The sequence below is a fragment of the Diachasmimorpha longicaudata genome, chromosome 6, assembly GCF_034640455.1.
Source record: "Diachasmimorpha longicaudata isolate KC_UGA_2023 chromosome 6, iyDiaLong2, whole genome shotgun sequence".
NCBI classification, from domain to species: Eukaryota; Metazoa; Arthropoda; class Insecta; order Hymenoptera; family Braconidae; genus Diachasmimorpha; species Diachasmimorpha longicaudata.
The window spans coordinates 9,252,072-9,271,607 of NC_087230.1; the positions used below are offsets into that span (position 1 = coordinate 9,252,072).

Here is a 19,536-nt window from a genome sequence, read left to right on the forward strand (position 1 = left end):
GCAGATCGAGCGGACGAAATCGCTGGCAAATAAGCGAAGCCTCGTACCCTAATTGATCCCTCAGTGTTCATTAACCCTTTTATATTTCATAACGTTCAACTACCTCTACTTCTAACCAGATTTCCGCTGAACCAAAAAATAATCGTTCAACAACTTGATAGACATAACGAATAAAGCTCCACTAACTTGTTGTTCGCCTACTGCACTTTCCATTCTAAAAAACATAAATAACGAAACACTTTAAGATGCCATAAAGTAAGTGAACCCAAGAATCAGCGATCGCGATATACAAAGAACTTAACAACGTCCAAGATCGATGGTCGAGTCAACAGGTTTGCGTGTCGGAAGTCTCCGAAGGCAGGTGGGAGTCCAAGAGGAAGTCCACTCATCAACAATAAAGGGTGGTCTAGGGCTTTATAAAGCGATCGCAGCCGGAGATCGGATTCGGTGGTTTTCCTTTTCCCCTTTTAAACGCGGACAGCAGTGAGAGCTTCTGATCGATGCAGTAATGCCAGAGAATTTGATAGTGAATTATGATCGAGAGTCATGAAAATAGGATGCGAGAAAGGTCAAGGGTGTTGGAAAAATTGACGTTTAAATAACCATACAGTTCACCTACCATTTCTCTCAACTCTCATTGTATTGTTTCTCATTGCATAGTACGTGGGTTCTACGATAAGGAAGTAACATAATCGTTGACAGGTTCGATAAGTACAAAATAATATATCTAGAATTTTTTAGGAGAGAGGAGGCAAAACGATTTCAGTTGAATATGACATTCAAGAGGAAATATCATGAGGTCTTCATTATTGGGAAGATAATTTTGGCTTGATGAATAAATAATGTTTCTATCACTTGGATAAGTTCCCCAAGAATTATAAATTTTGACGGCAAAGGTCGGAGCAATTAATTTCACTTAAATCGTTTCACCACGTTTCCACTGATTTAGTTCACGTTAAGCCCTTGAGTGCGACAATTGAGGCCGAAAATTCACTTTAGAGATTCCAGTATCACAGAATGCGTCTCGAGTGTTAATAAACTCGATGGAACAAGATATCGAAGAAAAAACAAAGATACATAAAAAATATTGCAAAATTTCTCCATAGAATTTAACGATAACTAATGATAGAATTAAAAACACTCGCTGCCGGATTATTATTTACAACTAAAATACCACATACACCTCACTGGTCCACTTAGTTCATATATTCTAGTCCGTATACACATGTAAAAACCGGATATGATGAATTCTACTTAGTCTAAAATCTTTAAAACGAGTTCCTACGAGTTCCCCTCGTTTTTAATTTATGAAGTTGTTGTACTTTTTTGCATGTTCATATAAATGGATTTTTAATTGTCATGTTAGATAAATATCAGCATTTGATCAACGTCAAAGTTTCAATCGAACAGAGTAATACAGAAAATTGCAAGAAAATTGGTTTTTACGATGAGAAAAAGAAAGTTCTCCCAATATTTTGGAAATCAGTAGATTTAGAAAGAATTATCAGAACGTATTATCGTGTAGTTCTCAAAATCCTACGTGAAAATCACAATAGCAAAAAGTGTTTGTCCTCACCATAAAAATCATTTTTCTTGTCTAGAAGAATAATTTAAACATCTCATTAATTATTTGACGTTACCAGAGCCACTCTCCCTTTGTCTTCAGACCCAGGACTTGTAAAATTGTACATTGTAACCCTCGAATTCAGGATTTAAAAAATCCGGAGCTTTTCAATTTCACCAAAGTCTTCCCTCAAGTTTCATCACTTAATTACAAAACCTTCTCCATAATTTTCAAACTTATCAACTCTCCAATTCCAATTTCACGTCAATCTTTTACCATTAACTTTCCCCTTGGGGCTTTCGGCAGTGGATTCATTGAGGTCACGTCTGGGTCTCAGTATGAAATTAAGATTATGAGCAGTATTAACAGCATAATAGACATTAGCTGAGCTGGGTAATACCATCTCCCTATCAGGCAATACCTGAGCAAGTGTATATTGGTCTGGACTGCCCTCGATACAGAGCTTAAGCATAGCATTTCTAATGACTTGTGGTGTACGTTCATTATTAGACAGCATGATGGATTTGTACAGGACAACGCCCTCAGTCTCAACACTGTCGCTCTCCATAGTTACTTTGATTATGTAAAAATCAGGTGAATTTTTGTGTGAGTGACTGGGACTGGAGAGACCGGCTAAATTGGGTGTGCTGGTTCCATTTGTTGCTATTGCAACTGGTGGAGCTAATCTCGAAGTGTTACTGCCCCCTCCAGAGCCCAGAGAGACGTCCAACGAGGGTAACGACGAGTTGGAGGATGATGAGGACAATTGTGAGGGCGATGTCCGTCTGTCTAGGGAATTGTGGGGTGAACTGGGAAGGGAATCGAGGTCGCAGTAGAACTGTGAACTACTGGAGCTCGAGGTCGATGCCAGGGAGTCGTTTTTTCGATGACCCTGACCATTGGATTTTTTCTTCCGATTCAGAGTATTCCCGGGGGGTGGGGGCTCTATTTGACAACTGAGTTTGTAAGCTTCCCTATCATCCAGAACCACTATCGAGTGGAACCAACAATCGAAGAGGGGATCCGAGGTGAAGTGGTAGGCGTTAGCTGCACCCTGAAGAAGACGAATTCGGGCGAGGACTTCGAATTCTTTTCGACGCTTGTCGAAATTTATCAGACCCTCAGCCACTGTATCCGGAATTGCTGTGTCTATCATCGTCAGGTCGGTGAGGAAGGTACCGAGGTATGGAATTGTCCCATAACTGATATTCTGGAAAGTAAGAGATTAATAATTAATTATTGACCAAATTAAAATGATCATAGCCAAACGGAAAACGTATAATTTGTTGTTACATTTCTGTATCCCAAAATTGTACGAAAATAATATATCTATGGAGGGACTAAAGCGTTCCTGCACTAAAGATATAAATAGATGATAACTCAGACGCTAGTAAATTTCCTGTCATTTCTAGAAAAGCCTTCGCAGTAACACGTCAAATTTCTCACTGAAAGGCTCCCCTAAGGAATTCGCCTAAACCTCTTCGCTTTCCAGTTACTCCCAAAATAACCGAGCCATCATTTCTGCACTTGTTCCCTTCCACCTTCTCATTCCAGACCCGAATGGAATCTCAAGCAATTTCATCATTCCCACAGATTCTCCCAATTTATCAACAATAACTCCATAAATCCATTTTTTTCATACCTAAGGAATTTTCCCACTTTTCTTGGAGATAATCTCCAGCTAATATGGAAGGCATCTCATCTATCAATTTCATTTCGTACCAGACATAATATCAACTCACCCCCGCATGAGTATTCTGCTTTTGAAATAATTTCTGAAGATGTCTATCACTTCTGCCAGCTGTGTCAGCAAATTTAGCTGTGCCCTCTTTGATAAGAAGCTCCCTCTGCGTCCAGGCGTTATTTTCCTCCGAAAATATTCGCTCCAGTTCCATAAACAACTCGTGCTTCTCCCTGGGCATGCATTGCCAGCACTTCTCAAGCCTGTAAACTGGATTACTCTGTAAGCCCGAGACAATAGCCTTGAGACTGCTAAAATTTTTTAATATCCTCAACTCCTGGGCAATGTCAATCCACGTTTCGAGTATTCTGGCACGTTCCTGGGATTTTGTCGTTGGCTCCACGAGAATTGTGGAGATGACCCTCAGTGATACGGCGTTGAATTGATTTACAGTTGCTAAAACTGTTGCTGCGTCGTGACTACGTGATCTGTCACGTCGAGACCACACAGCCCCTAAACATTGGTGGGCGACGAGCTTTTTGAAGACTTCCGCGTCCATGCGGGTCAGCTGTTCGGCAAAGTGACGATGGGGAACTTCCGGGAATTTGTAATTTGACCAGTGGTCTGTATGGGAGTCCGTAGAATTGTGGAGGGCCAGTCTTCCATTGTCGTAGATACAATTGTCTGGAACAAGTAGAAAAATTCACTTGTATTCTATTCAAAGATGAAAACGTAATTTCCCTACAGAGAGAAGTTGGAAATTTTCATTCCATCGATTCACTTTGAGTTCAATGAAACACTTATCATCGATCAATAATGTTTTTTATTAAAAAAGACGTTGATCACTATAATCTTTCATCGCTCAACATGGAATGACTTCATTCGCAATGATTTAGCCTCATTTCCCCTCCCACCAACAACAATCTTCGCATTTCTAGGGCAAAGCGTAAATATAAAATAATAATGTTCCCCAGACAAAAACAATTTATACCTCAGAGTGGTTTGAGTGATTCACTCTTCACTCACGTCATAAGTGTTAAGTGTTAATTCGTGATAAGAGGGACAGTACATCCGGCTCGTGTTGTCTCATTTTTCAAAGCATTTAAAAATATATGAAGAACATGATAGTATGTCATACCGATTTCATCCTCACATTGGAACCTGTGGAGTCGATGTCGGGCCTTAAGTTCAAGCTCAGACCCAGGTAATCGTCGATGCGTAAAGTCCAAAAGTCTGGCGAGTAACGGATGACTCGGCGCTGACTTCCAGTCACCTGGATACGCGTCCAGCCATACGTGGAGGGCCTGAACCAGGGTTTTCCGATGCTGTTCACCGCTCTGCGCTGGGGAATTATCATCAAGTGCATCGTACCTCGAGAGCAGGAGCTCGAGAACCTCCCGGGGCGTCGTAAATGCTCGGTACGTCGCCAGGAAGACATTGATGTACGTTGATTCCAATTCGCCATCGTCATTCGCTAGACTTTCTACCAATTTTTGGACTGTTCCCGCTTTCAGGAAACGCACGCGAACTGTCTCCCACTCTAGGTGAGATATTTCATCGTCAGAGTCCTGGGAAGGATAAATTATTAATCGATTATTCATGTTTCAACGCGAATGATTGTTTTTTTTTTTGATCGACAAGAATTCCGTCGCGAAACGGTGTCACGATAAAATTCTGCAGAATAAACACAATTGCAATATTACGTTACAATCTGTTGATCTTACCGAAGTGGATAAACTCCTTGTTGGCCGGTGATATCGAACTTTCTTCAGGTACACAGTGTAGATAACACCGTCACACCTTTCCTCGCCCCATAAACGCCACGTGGGCTGCAATAGACAAAGAGGAAAATTCAAACTTAAATCATTGCCTCAAACATTCCAAGGAATTACCCCCGGGATTCTCGTGGCATACTCAGTCTCGGGTGAACGAGATAATGATTTATGGAAGCAATTCGCGGGTGAGTTTCTCAGGGTATTATCCTGAGAAGCTCCCAACTACTGAGACCATCGATCGAGACCAAAGTCTGGGATTATTATTCTCGTAGCTGGTGTGATTAATTTAGAATTCAATTAGAGCTGTGATTTCACTTGACGTGCCAAAAGCCATGCAATTGTTTTTTTTTTCATACACAATAAAGTTGACAAAAACAAAACATTTATTCTGGGGGACGGACATCTGTGTTGTAATGTGAATATATTTTTTCATTTTTTTAAATTTTATAATAATATCGTGCCACATTTTGCACTGTCTAATTGTCTTAATGGAAAGCACGCAGAGCGAGAATATGCGGTGCAGTGTTTTTCGGCCTGAATATATGAAGTTGATTCATTCCGAAGTGAAATACAGCACCGGCCCGTCGACTGGTGTGAAAATTGACCCCGCGATGGAGTCAAAATGGACATATCAATCAACAAAGTTTAATGTGAAAAATAAAAAATAACTCCGTCCCAAAATTTGACTCCAGGCCAGAGGGTTAATTTAAAACCCGGAATGTGAACCATCTCATACCCGAGACAGTGACACCGATTTTTTTTTGACTGTCCAGAGATATTTGAAGGATAAAATATATAAGTGCCCTGAACTGATCTGTTTTCACTACATCTCTATGTAATTACTTAAATTTCTTCCGGAGATGGAGCCTTTCAAGAGCCTCCAAGTAGTCAGTTGAATAGTTGCGACAGACACCGGTGATTAAGTCACCGGAAATGTATGACAAGAGTCCTCCAACATTTGCTACTGAATAATTTTAAGGATTCCAATTGGTTTATTAGCCACGAGTTCACTGACCTCGTGGAAATTTTCCTCTCCAAAATAGAAGAGTCGATAGTCCAATGTCCTCGTTTTGACAAAAGTGACATGCAATTTTCTCCCCATATCGATTCCTCGTTCACTCGAGTGCTACCGGTTATCGAGTATTTACGTTGACATTCGGCCGAAAAATTGAGCGGAAAAGTGAAAGGATAAGCGTGCGTTATATATACTCTCCTAAATGTTCACGAAGGAGTCAGAGCTGAGAACCAAGGACGAAAACGTCTCCAAGCGTGGACAGTGGAACAAAGGCCATACAATGTCTGCGTGTAAGTCGAGTGATTCTTCCATTGGTTCACATCACTGAGCCCTCACGTTTCCGGTCAGGTAACGCGTAATTACACGCCCAGTTTGGCCCCACCTGAATCTTTAAATATGTGTGCATATATATTCCCATACGCTACCGAATGTTGACGCATTCCTCTAAACAATTATTTTTTACGATCCATAAATTAACTTCATTACTGGTTTAATGATGTAATTCATTCTTTTGTTTCAAATTTTTAAAGTCAATTGAATGGGGTAACGGTCAGTGATGAAATTCATTCCAAGAAGATGAATGAATTCTTTCGTAACATTCGAAATTGTTTGTTAATTAAGCCATGACCTGCCATCGCCATAAAATTTTTTTGTTTCCATATGAAAAATCACTAGGGGACTATAGGTCAGTTTTTAATTTAATTTAAATCTGAGGAAAATTATTGCAAAGTTATTTTTCGGCTTTGTTGTTATTTACCCAATTTAAATAATTCAATCTATGTCAACTGAAACAGGTTGAGTACTCTCACAGTAAATATACATATATATAACCTTGTACAAACAAAGATTCGAGATACTGCATTCACGTAATCAGAGTTATTTGAAGTGCATTCGAGCCCCTAGATTTATTTAAATCCCCAGCTTTCCATAAATACGATTACATGTCACTAACCTCTTTACATAAACCCCGGGTACAAAGGTCAACAATGCACTTAATTAATCCTTTTATCCTGAATTATACAGGGAAGACCTTCATCGAAATTTCAATAAGCCCTAAAATAAACAGAGGAAATAATAACAAGCACAGCTTGCAACTATCAATATCATGCTGGTGCAAGCGAAAGGACAAAGGACAGACCAAGAGATAAAACAAACAAGACGGATAAGCTATCGAAAACAGGCGGAACATCAATAAACTGCAATCAGCTGAGCAATGACATTCAGGGATGAAGAAGCAAAACTATCGACGTGATTTTACCTGCTGAACGTACCACTGGGTGGTACTCTGATTCTTCTTGGTAGAGGGTTTGCAGGGGGCGCAGAAGAGTAGTGGACCGAATTTCCCTTTGAACGGGGCCTGAGGTGGAGGCGGTGGGTCCTGTGGCGATGCGGGCCTTAGCCCAACATCACCCAGCACAGGCCACAGCATCCAGTACTAATAGCTTCAATTGTTTATCGGTTCTACTTCGTTAATCTTAGCTCATTGTTATTACTCCCTCGCCCCGATTTACCGATTAGCGACAGCATTATTGATTTATCTGGAAGAAGTCGATTTTTACATTCGATAATATGGGCAACGTTGGCACAATTTATTCTTCTTTGAAATTTCACGTCGTTTCAGAATTAATAACTATAAATTAATCTTTTTTTTATTTCGTTAACTAGTCTATATGAAGCTACAAATTCAGTTGAATATCCGTCAGTCGGGGGTTGAGATTTTTTCACGAAAGCGCTTCCCCTCATGACAATAAGCCATTTGTCAGAAATAGAATTATCAAGATTCCCCATTCCACCAATTTTGAAGTGAATTGATGGCTCTCCAACGCTCTGACCTATTGACATTGCGGCAAATAATATACCGAATACAGGTAATTCCCGAACAAGTGCAAAATCAGTAGCTACTACTTTGGCGTAGGTGTTCGACGCACCGAGTGGGATGAAACGTTTCAATTTGTTGTGACATTCAGGATCGATTTTCTAACTTTCTGGTACCCGGAGGTCGTCACTTGCAGCGAGAAAAGGTCTTCCTGTACAGCGACGCGTGGGCAACATTTTCCGAGTAACAACTAGACAATCTAATCATCGGTCTAAATTGAATAGACTATATTACTGTCCCTCTCATTTCCTCATTCTCGTTTCTTCGTTGATGATTATTTTTTGAGAATTTGTGGAGGAAGGAGCCAAATGCATAAGTGCTGCACGCGTAAGACTCGATAGTGTGTGACCCTGACGTGGAAATATGAGGAGCGTTCTACATACATTGATCGATTCATGGGAATGAAGTGATGTCTTTCACCTCTGGGATGACACGTGTGGATTCTGCGCAATTCTGAGTCTGGTTGAAAAAGCAGTGTAACGGTTTTCGATTTTGCCGAGTTCAGACTCAGTTGCATTAGAATATCAAAGATTACATTAAATTAATTCTCAAAGTTTATTAAATTTTCTTATCAAATATATGGAAGAGATTTAAATTATCAGTCTATTGAATAAGTCTCTCCGGGAAGAACGTTATCTTCGTGATAACAGGGAAATTAAATTCAATCGGAAATTGGTCATTGTCCGACTAGTCCAGTTGGAAAACCCCAAAAGCTCTAAGCTCTGGTCCATCAATGGAATGACGACTTTATGCCGCCTGATAAGTGCGTTTGACGCCTCGTTTGGTGATAAGGCCCTGAATGGAGCCTGTCACGTCTAGTCACGATCATCGTACACATATGTTTACATGAAGAGCAGAACTTCTCCGGAATAAATAAACGATTTTTTTAAACATTGGAACGGCCGAAGGTTCCCGCCTCCTTGGCACTACTATCGGGGGCAAATTCACTCGTTCCTCCTTTTTTCAAAGCAAACCGAACAATAGAGTTTGTAGCCAGTTATAAGTCTTACATAACTAGTCTATGAGGATATTCTGAAGTATTGTGTATGAGATTGCATTTGCGTTAACGGATTCGAAGAGATGCGGAGATAAACACGCGCGCGTGTGTATGAATTATTGGAGATGAGGAAAATGTTCCGTTAAGTGTTTCCGATTTTTTTTTCGGTGTTTTTATTACAACTGAAAAATTTACGAATCCTCGTGCGATGTTATTATGTTAATGGATCATGTAATCATAAAACATTCTGAAAAAGATTACGAAACACTCCGACAAAATTTCCCAACAGATTTGTCAAATTTTCCTCAACCGAATTTACGTTCGCTGGATATTTTTCCTCTGGAAATTAAAAAATTCTCCAACTTCCGACCATTTTTATGGAGTTGATGAGTTATTTCTACGTTCCGACTCGTAAAATTTCTCAATCGCTGGGAAAAAATTGAGAAACGACGTATTGTCCCTCTACAGCAGTGACTCATCAGACGGTTAATTTTTGCGAATGAGATTTCTCTGCTCCAGAAGAAAAATTATTCATCAAAATTGTTTATCAAAAATTTTGCCTCGTGTATTGACTGAAAAAATGACTGTTGACTGCATCGGTTGGCAACAAGTGACGGAACCTCCCCATGTGATCTTCACGATAACGAATGAGGTGTCTGATAAACCCACGTAATTCTCGAATAGGCACAATCATCGATAATGTCACTTTAATGGAAAAAGCACAGTCGAGGGGAGGTTCTCCCCTCTGAGGTGCCTCGATACACTTCCATTCTCTTTTTAGCGCATTTCCGCTCTTAGAACGCCCTGGGAAAAATAGCGAAAAAAATGTCCGCCAACCGACGGCGATATATTTAGAATACCAGAAGATTTTCGAGTCAAGGGTTAACTTTCGAGGGAATGATTTTAATAAGCCTTTCAGTATCAGTATAACGATTATATTTATTAAAAGCCAAATGTTTACGGACTCACAACTGCATCACACCCGAATAAAAACAATTTTCTGACGTACCTGACGTAATAAAATGACGAATAAATAGGTAATGAGTCTAACAACATAATGAGTCCAATGTAACCCACAGAAGAGGACAATTTTATTCACTTTATGTAATCGTAAACTTTTTATGCGCTCCAGTTGAAATGAAAAAATAGTTTTTCAATTTATTCCACGTGTTGGAAAAGTTTTCCAATGCCCGAGGGGAGACCGTACGGACCAGTACGGATGATCCCCGTCGATTGGAGCGGGAGTCAAACGATTGTCAAGGCTCTATATCGATTCGCGTGTCCCTCACAGCCGATGCGTAACCCCACGATTATTTACCATTCCTTCGAAAGTTAATTTCATGACTTTTTTAAAGCGAGGCTTCAAATTAACCTTCTTTCAATTCCGTTCAATAAAATTCGACCCTCATGGAGGCATTAAATATTATTGTTACGTGTTCCCCTCCCTAACTTGGATGGATGACATAATATCGATACCTGTCCCTTTGGATATCTAATCGAGCACTCATCCACGTGTGTTGTCTCATTCGAATAAATAAAAAGTCCCTTTACCACGTGCTGTTGACAGATTAATTTTATTAAGAGAATTTGGTTGCGATATGACCTATCGTTTCGTGAAATATATCAGTAATTTATTCGTTTATGTAAGTAAATTATAATTGAGTTGACCATTTTTTATGTCAAATCAGCATGAATATGGTTTCACAGAAAAAAATGAGATTGTAGATGTATAATACATATTTGAAGAGAAAGATATGCAGAAAATATTCTTCTTCTATCAACACACAAGCAATACTATTATGTACTATTGTGCATTTATTTCGCTCTCTTTCTTTCATTGAGAGGAATGATATGAAGGAAATGAGTCGACTGTTTAGTCATCTGTTTACTGTGCCTTATTCTATGGACAACACGTGTGGACAACAGTCACTCGGTCTGAGTACATTTGCTAGAGAAATTGGCGAACAGGCAGAGTTGTTTCTAGGTAATTCCATAGTAAAATGGTAATTTTGATTTGTAAAGACACAGAATGTTGCTCAAGAAACCTATCGCATTCTTCTGGTTGGGATTTTTTAATTTTTATAGCGAGGGACTTTCCGACTGCCTGTTCACCAACACTCATTCAATTTTTCTGTTATTCTACTGTAAAAGGGAAAGTATTGTTTTTCAGATAAAGAAACAGTGGCTTTACTCCTAGTAAATTATCCGCGATTCGCAGAGAAAAAAAATTGTACAGTGAATCAATTACTAAAATGTTATTGAGAATGAAAATAACTTCTGAAAGAATTTGAACTGACCCTGGAGGCGCGATGATGAGTCCGCGATAATTTCTGGCTGAATCCCTTAGTTAAGAGGAAACGACAAAGTTCTCATGGAGTGCTTTCTCATAGAGGGAAATTTTAACTGTTGAAAGCTTCGCATCAAATGTTTGGTATTTACTACCGATTAAACTATTTATGAAGAATGTCGCTCAGACATAAATTGTAGTAGACAATTTCAAATGGCATTGATTTTATGCCGCAAAAAAATGCACAGTACAATGAGAGAAAAACACACGGTAATGTTAATTGACGTGACTCACGGCCTGGCGATTACCACACAATTTTTCCTCGGAATGAGTTCACACGTTGGTTTTTCCAAGGATTTTCAACCTCAAATTGTCGAATTAATTCGAGGTTTTTTGAGGTACACGAGGAATGACGATGTTAACAGTGCGACGCTTCTGGCACGACTGAGCCGCGCATTCGCTCGACGACCTACGGCAATCAAACTTGGTCCCTTTTTCCCTGACGGGGAGGTCTTTCCGAGATTTATTACATTCATTTTTTCACCGAAACTATTTTACGAGATTTCTAGGGGGACTTTATGATTATTTCATTTATTTGTTTGTGGGTCAATCACTATTTGTCGAAGGTGAGTCCTCACCAGGGTAGCACTTCGATCGGGAATAAGAATAAACGATGTACTAACTCTACTGTCACATTCAATAACTTTCGAGGAAAAACGAAAACCAATATCAGGAAAATCTAAAGCGAGGGAGGAGATGATGTATTTGCTTTTACCTTTTTGAAGAAAAATATTGATTTTATATTCATCCGAAGCCGGTGCTGGTGGTACTATTCTACTAGAGTAGAATTGAGTTAGTGCATGTGAGCTCCACAGCCTAAGGGACTCAATAGCCAACTGAACTGGCGACTTGTCCAGTAGAATTTATTCAAAGATATCGCGAGTGTGCGTGGAAACGCATTCACCGTCCTCGCTGCAATAACATTCGTATTCCCCTCTTCATTCAGTTTATACCAGTGAGAATTCTTCTGATCAATCGGGAGTAGAGGAATTCTCTTTACCGGTAGCACAAGAGGCAATGCACCGGATTTAATTTGTTGGTAAAGCAGAGGGAGACAGGCGGCTTTTGAAAAAAAACGAAAAAGAGCGGCGAGAAAAAGTGAGAGATTTTAGACGCGATCACGCTTTCTAGACGTGGAAGACTGAGTCGAGGACAGCGATGTCAATTATGCGGACAGAACGTTCACCGTGTGATGTCTGTCTCGAGTATTATTATAAAACAAGAATTGTGGGAGCGTTGGGGGAGCCGACTGCACGCGGTGGATAGCGAATCCATTGGAATTTTCAGTTTTGCAGACGGATGCTGGGAAAAATTTGGAATATCGCCAATCAATTCCAGTAAATTCTCTGAGAGAAGAGTTAAGGCTAATGAAATTGTCAGGGAAATGATTAGTTCAGCAATCGGTTGCCCCGGTAGAAATGATGCGTGAGAATGTTACGAACAGGTGAGCCACCGGTTCCGGACAAAATTTCTCATATAAATATCAATTCGATGTTGCAACGCGGCAATTGCGAAAGCAATTGTACACAAAAAAGTGGATAAAAACGAGTACGTGAAACAGTTATGTCACGTTTTATCTAGATCCATGGAATATTAATTGTTATCCACAAATATAAAGGTCTGAAGAAAAGTATAAAACGCCCACCGGTACAACTATCGGCGGTGAGTGAATAAAAATAAAATCGAAGTGTAATGTCTTTCTTTATGGCAACATTCACCGCCATAAAACCAATTCAACCAGATCAGAGACGAACAGAAGTGTTTGCCCGTCACAGCCGTCGCATCCAGACTAGACGGTAATTCCATTTCCCGTGTACTATAGTACTGAGTCATCAAATCGAAACTTCCCCCATTGCGTGAAGGGAGAGCAGATGAACTTCAAACACCCTCGAATTCTGCGGATCGATAGTTCGAGGAAGAGAGACATGTGGGTGTAAATATTTACGGGGAAGGTTTGCTCTACTAATAATCTATGCACAACAAAACAACTGTAGTGGTAGAGAAGGAATTTGACCGGAAATCACTAAAAAGGTAGAAAAAAAAATTTATGAGGGAAAATAATCAAAGTACGTGGATATCTCGCAAGTGGTGAGAAGGAGTTACGATGTAGGATGAAATTAGTATTTGTTCATCAAGTTAATTCGGCATGGAGGCAGCGGGAGATAATAAGCAAGCTTATCTCATTTCGTTAATGATGAAATTATCACGCGGATAAATGGATTCAGGAGAAATTAGCAAGCGACTGCTTTTATAAAATAGTGAGAGAAAAGGTTCCAGTAAGAGAAAAGGTCTTGTGGCATTTTCTCGTGGAACGACTCGTTTCTGACATAATTTCGCAACTAATAGAATGTCCGATCCAACTGATTAATTTTCACTACTTGAAAGACAATTTACTTCGAGTAATGAACAAAATCGACGAAATTATCCTGTCCTCTTTGGCATAATTTCAATATTTCTTCTAAGGGCATAATCACTATTACATGAGCCAGCGCATAAGTGTCAGAACGCATTGAATAATACTTCACCGGAGAGACAAAAAATTAAGTGAAATTGAAAACACCTTTTCTTCGTTCCATTCCGCTAATTGAAAGAAAGACTGTCTGTCACTACTGAATACTGACAAAGCTTTTAGAAAACTTAACGTATGACATCCTCCACTACACAGAAATACACAGACTACTCGGGCTCTTTTGTCATCGGCAATAAAAAAAACGTTGAACAATAAACTACCGAGTGCAAGTAAATTGCATTGATAAAACCGCCCCACCATACTACGCTAGTCTGACGTAAGCGGTCCCTGTACTCCTCGTGACGTTGACAGTGGTCACGTCACTCAGCGGCACCCGCGTCACGATGAGATTAAAGTCAACGCTGACCATATAAAATTTTTATACCTCAGGATAAGCGCGTCGAGCTTTGAGAGAAAAAATATTCTGAAATACAGGCAATTCTTCACCGTAAAATCGATATCTCCATCTTAATTAAAATGAAATTAAAATCCCAGACAAGGTGGGGTCGTCATCCCTCTGATGGTTTTTCTAATTCCAGTGAGTTATGTGACGAAACGCGGGGTGGGGTGAAACAATTGGGACGTCTGCAGGGAAGGGTTCATATCGATTTTTCTCTCCGCCCTTTCGTCTGCCCATCTATGTATACAGGGCTTGAGGGCTCTTCCCTCGTGCCTACGCACGCAACGTCAAAGCAAAGGGCCTACTGCACGCCAACTCATTTAACTTCCCCGGACTTGTCTCCTCTATCTTCTCACAAAGGTCAAACACCAGATGGAATTACATTATGCACACGATAAACAGCGGCGAACTACTCCATAGCTCCTCCAGAGATGTTGTATAATTTTTCAAAATTTTATTTGGCACAATCATAGAATAAAGATGGCAGTGGAAAATCAGGGAATGAAATTCATAATTTTCAGGTGGAAGCAGGAAAATATCCAGGTCAATGCACTGGGACATATTTATTGGAGTTGCAGGGCAGCTGCGTTACGATTAAGAAACGTTTTTTGTTATTCGGTTTTGTGGATCGTTGGCCCACTTCAGGGGCATGTACCGCTCTGCACTGGGCTGCGCTGTCCAGTGACCTCGGCCACGAGAGCAGGAAAGAAAGTGGAGTACTGGTGGCAGTGCGAGAGAGGTGAATGAAAATTTGTTAGGAGATACGATTAGATTGGAGTGAGCGTACGAGAGTATGTGATGTGTCGTGAATGGCTTTCACCACTTTCTTGGGAGAAAAACTAGTATTTATCAGTGTTGGCCTTATACCACGTGTTGGAAACGCTTTTTAGAGTAGATTTCGAATTTTTTTGGTGAGAATTGTAGGAATCAAGGTCATGGGTGTGGAGTTATGAAATGTTTTGATTTTGAGAATACGGGAATGTTAGTATATGGAGTGAGTGGGTCACACTCATTCAATAAATTCTTTCTCGTTAGTCTTCCCAATTTCAATTTACCGAAGTGCGTGAACAATTGACCTACAATTATTTATGCAATAATTCGATAAAGTTTTTAATTTTATTTTCCTCTATATTCATCTGAAAATAAAATGTAAACGACAAACAACTTTCTTCGGCACAGCTCGACGCAATCCAATTAATCCGAGTTCGATCAATGCATGTGATGTTAATTTCATTAACGGGTGAATAGCAGCTATTCATTAAAGAAATTGCACAGAATGAATTGGATCAATTGTATTGGGTGAAATTCTCTGAAAAAAAAATTCTCGCGCCATCACCACGAAACAAAATGCGCTTATGAATTGAGAAATGATCGATGGAGTAATTAATTTTGTTTGCTGAATTAATTGAACCCCTTGAACCCTTGTCGACCGCGGAATTTCACCCTTAATGTTCCCGAAATGACTCCTATTATCACGCCCCACAAAAATAGAAATTGCGACAGCTCTAGAATCCCCGTCCTTGTAGGTTATTCCCCATGTGGGAGGAACATGACTCATAACCAGACAAATGTCCCACGCTGGCGTTCCTAATCAAGCATCGTAAACCTTTAAAAGAATTCCACTATCTTGTCAACAAAAATTACGAATCCATAAACATGGAGTCACTCGAGGAGGAAAAAAATCGCTGACGTTTCGTTGGTCCTTGCACTTCTGTTGTGACAAGTGCGGCATTATTTACCATTCAAACAGCGACTCATCGATACTTTTGTTTCTTTCATTCTCACCCTTGAATACATACACTGTCGAGCCAGTAAAATACATGAAAAGACATCCGGCAATTCGATTTCCCGACGTACACTTTCCCCCATTTAAATAGCTACTCTCTTTATGCGGCAATAAATAACCAAAAAAAAATCAGCAAAGTGAAATCTTTTCAAATTGCGCCTATAGCGCGAGAAGTAGTAACAGTCAGTGCATGTCCGCCTCTAAAATGTCTTTAAATTCATTCGGGAATTGTGATTTTTTAATATAATTCATAGAAAATGGAGATTTTATTTCAGACCCAGATTTATTTTAAACTCTGAAAAATCTCTCCGGAGGATCTGTCAGATTGAAAGACTCGTTTTGCTGTGATTCGTCTCGGATCGCTCTCCCTTCGCCATTTCACATCTAAACATATCGAAAATTCGAAATCACCGGAAGTTGAACCACCTGCATTGGCTTTACACTTTCCTCCATGAATAATGAAAAAAAAAAAGTATGTATCAGTGAACCTTTCCACAATTGTCTTCACTCAAGTTGCTCAATCCGAACGCTCCAAATTTCCCACCGACTTCCCTCCTCTCATAACGTGAGAAATGAATTCCCGTTTGTGATTAACTCTTTCCCTCATCAAAGCAGAACACAACAAACGTAATCCTTTCTCCTGAATGATTTTTTACACGATATCTAACGTGGATAACGGATGCCTACGAATCATTACAAATGCAAACGGAGTGACTAGTGGAATAGAGCAAAAATAGTAGTAGTAATAAAAAAAAAACTGCATAACTGTTTCCAGGCATTTTTCTTCTGTGCCTTGTTCCCTTTATTTTTTTTTTCATCGGGTTCTCTCGGTGTTCTATGGAGCATCGACGCGCACCAGAGAGCATACTCGTGAGCAAGACAAGAGTTACTCTTGCATTCCGGTGCGACGCGCCTTGTTGGACTTGACACGTATTACTTTGCATTCCAGCATTGCCTACCCACTGTCCCTCATTTATCTATCCAAAACGCCCTCACTAAAATTCTTTGCACAGGTATAAATAAAGCGAGAGAGTTACAGAGAACGAATATATGTAATAGAAATAATCTTCAGCTGATGAAAAACATGGAGAATTCATTTGAGCACAGTGAACGATCGTGGAAATTGAAAGGATTATTGTTGGTACACAAGATCTCCAGGAAGAGATACTTTTAATTAATAATTAAGGTTTTTTGCGCGATTCCAAAGTGAGCTGGAGAAGTAGAAAATTTTGAGAAACTGTCGCGGAATTTTAGGGGCACATTTCCCTCGATGCACTGATCTACTGACATTGTTAGATAAATTTTAACTGAAATGTTGAATGACTTTGTGAAATTTTCCAACTTTCGAGATATCTTGGAAATAAAATTGAAAAATTCCCCGCAGTCAGCAAGTTCTGTTGTACTCCACCGAAGCCATCTCGACAATACATAATTACGAAAGAGAAAGTCAAAAGACTTCTTCAATCAATGCAATAATTGTTTATGACTTATCATCGTATTTATCCATAAAACCACGCGTTTTCTACACTATCACCTGATTTATCAATTTCTTCACTACTTCATTGCAATTTCTATTTTCATGTACTTAGTTCTTTGACTTCATTAACTTGGACGTTATCATGGATATTATGAAATCACGTTTATATTTCACGGAATTAATTCAAACAATCTCTAAAAACGGGTTTTAAAAATGAGCGTAGAAGACCGAGGCTCAATTCAACGACTCAAAAACCGAAAGAATGCCGAACAAAACATTTAATCGTCCGATAATCTTGGTAATAAATGATGCTAGATAAAAACCTGATAATGACATATTCTGAAATCGTAAAATTTTCCGTAAAAAAAAATACCGGACGTTCATTCCCGTTCGTTCCCAAGATAAAAATCAATCAATTAAAATTTCATTCTGTCATGCCAGTGTTCCCTACCCCCACTAATGAGCTCCAGCTGATATTCAAAATTGCGGAAGAATCTTCATGTTTGGGGAAATGATTTAAACGTAATGACACGCACGAGGGCGTCACGTGTGAATTTTCCTCCCAGGGCGCCCTCGGGGTGAACGAATCGCGGTAAACAGCGCGAAAATACGGTACGATTATAGTTGAATATAAATGACCATCGCATGGAGGCAATTCTCTGTTGTAAATTTGACAATTACCGCGTGGAATACAAATTGACGGCTGACTATTGAAGCCTCGCGTAGAGGCAGCGACCTCAGTCCAGGCAACAAAGTATTCAACGAAAACAATCTGCTTCGTTCGTTCTATTGGTAAAATAAAATAATATTTATTGTGGGTAATTACCAAGGAGTCGTCTCCATTTTCAGTGCTCATAGCCCGAGGTCTCAATCCACCTCTTCATCTCCTCAGTGTGAATAATCCTCTCATGTGTCGTGAATTGGAGTAATAATCCTTGAATTTCCGTTGCTGTGATTGAACTTTTGTTTCATGTTGCACCTGTCATTGGGCACTGGGGGGGACTCGGGGGGTTGAGTGAGAGGTGAACACTCGAGTGTGAGAGGAAGAAATAAACACTGACACAAGAAACGTCAACGGTAATCTCGTATTTTGGATTAATTGGCCACGAGGAGGAGAAATTTCACTGGGATTTGACACTTATGCGGGTGAAAAACTTCGCGGATTTGTTTGAATTTAATGCTGCGGTGAGAAGGTGGGGGGTTGAGGGATTTTTTATTCCTGGGGGCATCAGGGTAAATTGTTAGATGAATGAAAAAGTCAAGGGGAATGGGGCTCGTACCGCGCGGACTCGCGTACAGTCGCAAACTTCCAGAGACTCCAGCGATGTTCCGCTTGGGGCCCGACGAGGGACGCCATTCCCTTTCCTCGTATTGTATCCCCACTCGGTTTTACCTTCTCTCTCTAGTTGGTTGGTGGAGGTTGATCAGGTTGCTGCGTTTCTACGAGCCATCAGAGGTGTAACTCTCATGGTCACAGGTAAAAAACGTGTTTCCTGGAAGCCAGTAGATTGCGCTGGAGTGAACGCGCCAATCGCCTTTGTGTTTTCAATTTTTACATGAACAAAACATTTCGGAGCTTTGAATTTTCGGTCTTGATAAGCCACTGGAATGAACCAAATCCAAAAATTCCATTTTCCATGCATTTTTGTTTAGAAGAATTAAATTAAAACCGCTGAAGGGCTTTCCAAGACCACAGAACGACTATCGAACGCGGTCAACGCGTTGTTGAAAGTCATTTAATTATTATCGGGGTGAATGTACAATAGTTGCCTTCGGAAAAATGGTTAAAAGTCTTATTTATGTAATTAGGAATCGGGTAATTTTCAATAGGCGTCTCCATTTCACCCCAGCAACCGAATAATCATCCCAATCATTCAAATCGCCAGCAATTAATTGCTAACGACCATAAACTCATTGTTAGTACAGAAAATTTCACCGCTTCCCCAGGTCCTTGAATTATTATTAATGATCGCTCATTAACAGCTGTTGCATTGTGCCTGCAAAGTGCAGTGCAACTATCTGCAGTCAAATTATCGAATAACTTCGGACGTAATTTCCACAGCGCAGTCGCGTTCGGTATCGATTCTCACCCAGCAGCCTCGCACAGGT

The 19,536-nt window shown here is 40.0% G+C and overlaps 1 protein-coding gene across 6 annotated transcripts; it reads right to left on the reverse strand.

Annotated features, from left to right (window-relative positions):
- Positions 1–621: 621 nt before the first annotated feature.
- LOC135163304 (ral guanine nucleotide dissociation stimulator) lies at positions 622–19,531 on the reverse strand. 6 transcript variants are annotated; one of them, XM_064122630.1, is made up of 6 exons: positions 18,254–19,531; positions 7,294–7,573; positions 4,970–5,074; positions 4,384–4,813; positions 3,307–3,929; positions 622–2,774 (listed from the first exon to the last, which is right to left on the reverse strand). In XM_064122630.1, the coding sequence occupies exons 2-6, from the start codon at positions 7,462–7,464 to the stop codon at positions 1,824–1,826; spliced, it is 2,280 nt and encodes a 759-aa protein (XP_063978700.1). In that variant the 5' UTR covers positions 7,465–7,573; positions 18,254–19,531; the 3' UTR covers positions 622–1,823. The 6 variants fall into 6 exon arrangements, with proteins under 6 accessions (XP_063978700.1, XP_063978698.1, XP_063978699.1 ...); XM_064122628.1 differs by lacking the exon at positions 18,254–19,531 and adding an exon at positions 11,971–12,187; XM_064122629.1 differs by lacking the exon at positions 18,254–19,531 and adding an exon at positions 11,490–11,935.
- Positions 19,532–19,536: the final 5 nt, after the last annotated feature.

What these genes read in the sequence shown, in the direction of transcription:
- LOC135163304 (XM_064122630.1), bottom strand. Translation starts at nt 7,464, where the DNA reads ATGCTGTGGCCTGTGCTGGGTGATGTTGGGCTAAGGCCCGCATCGCCA. An exon ending in CCCAGTGGTACGTTCAGCAG is followed by an intron (nt 5,075 to 7,293) that starts GTAAAATCACGT and finishes TGTCTATTGCAG; the next exon opens with CCCACGTGGCGTTTATGGGG. An exon ending in AGCAGAATACTCATGCGGGG is followed by an intron (nt 2,775 to 3,306) that starts GTGAGTTGATAT and finishes CTTACTTTCCAG; the next exon opens with AATATCAGTTATGGGACAAT.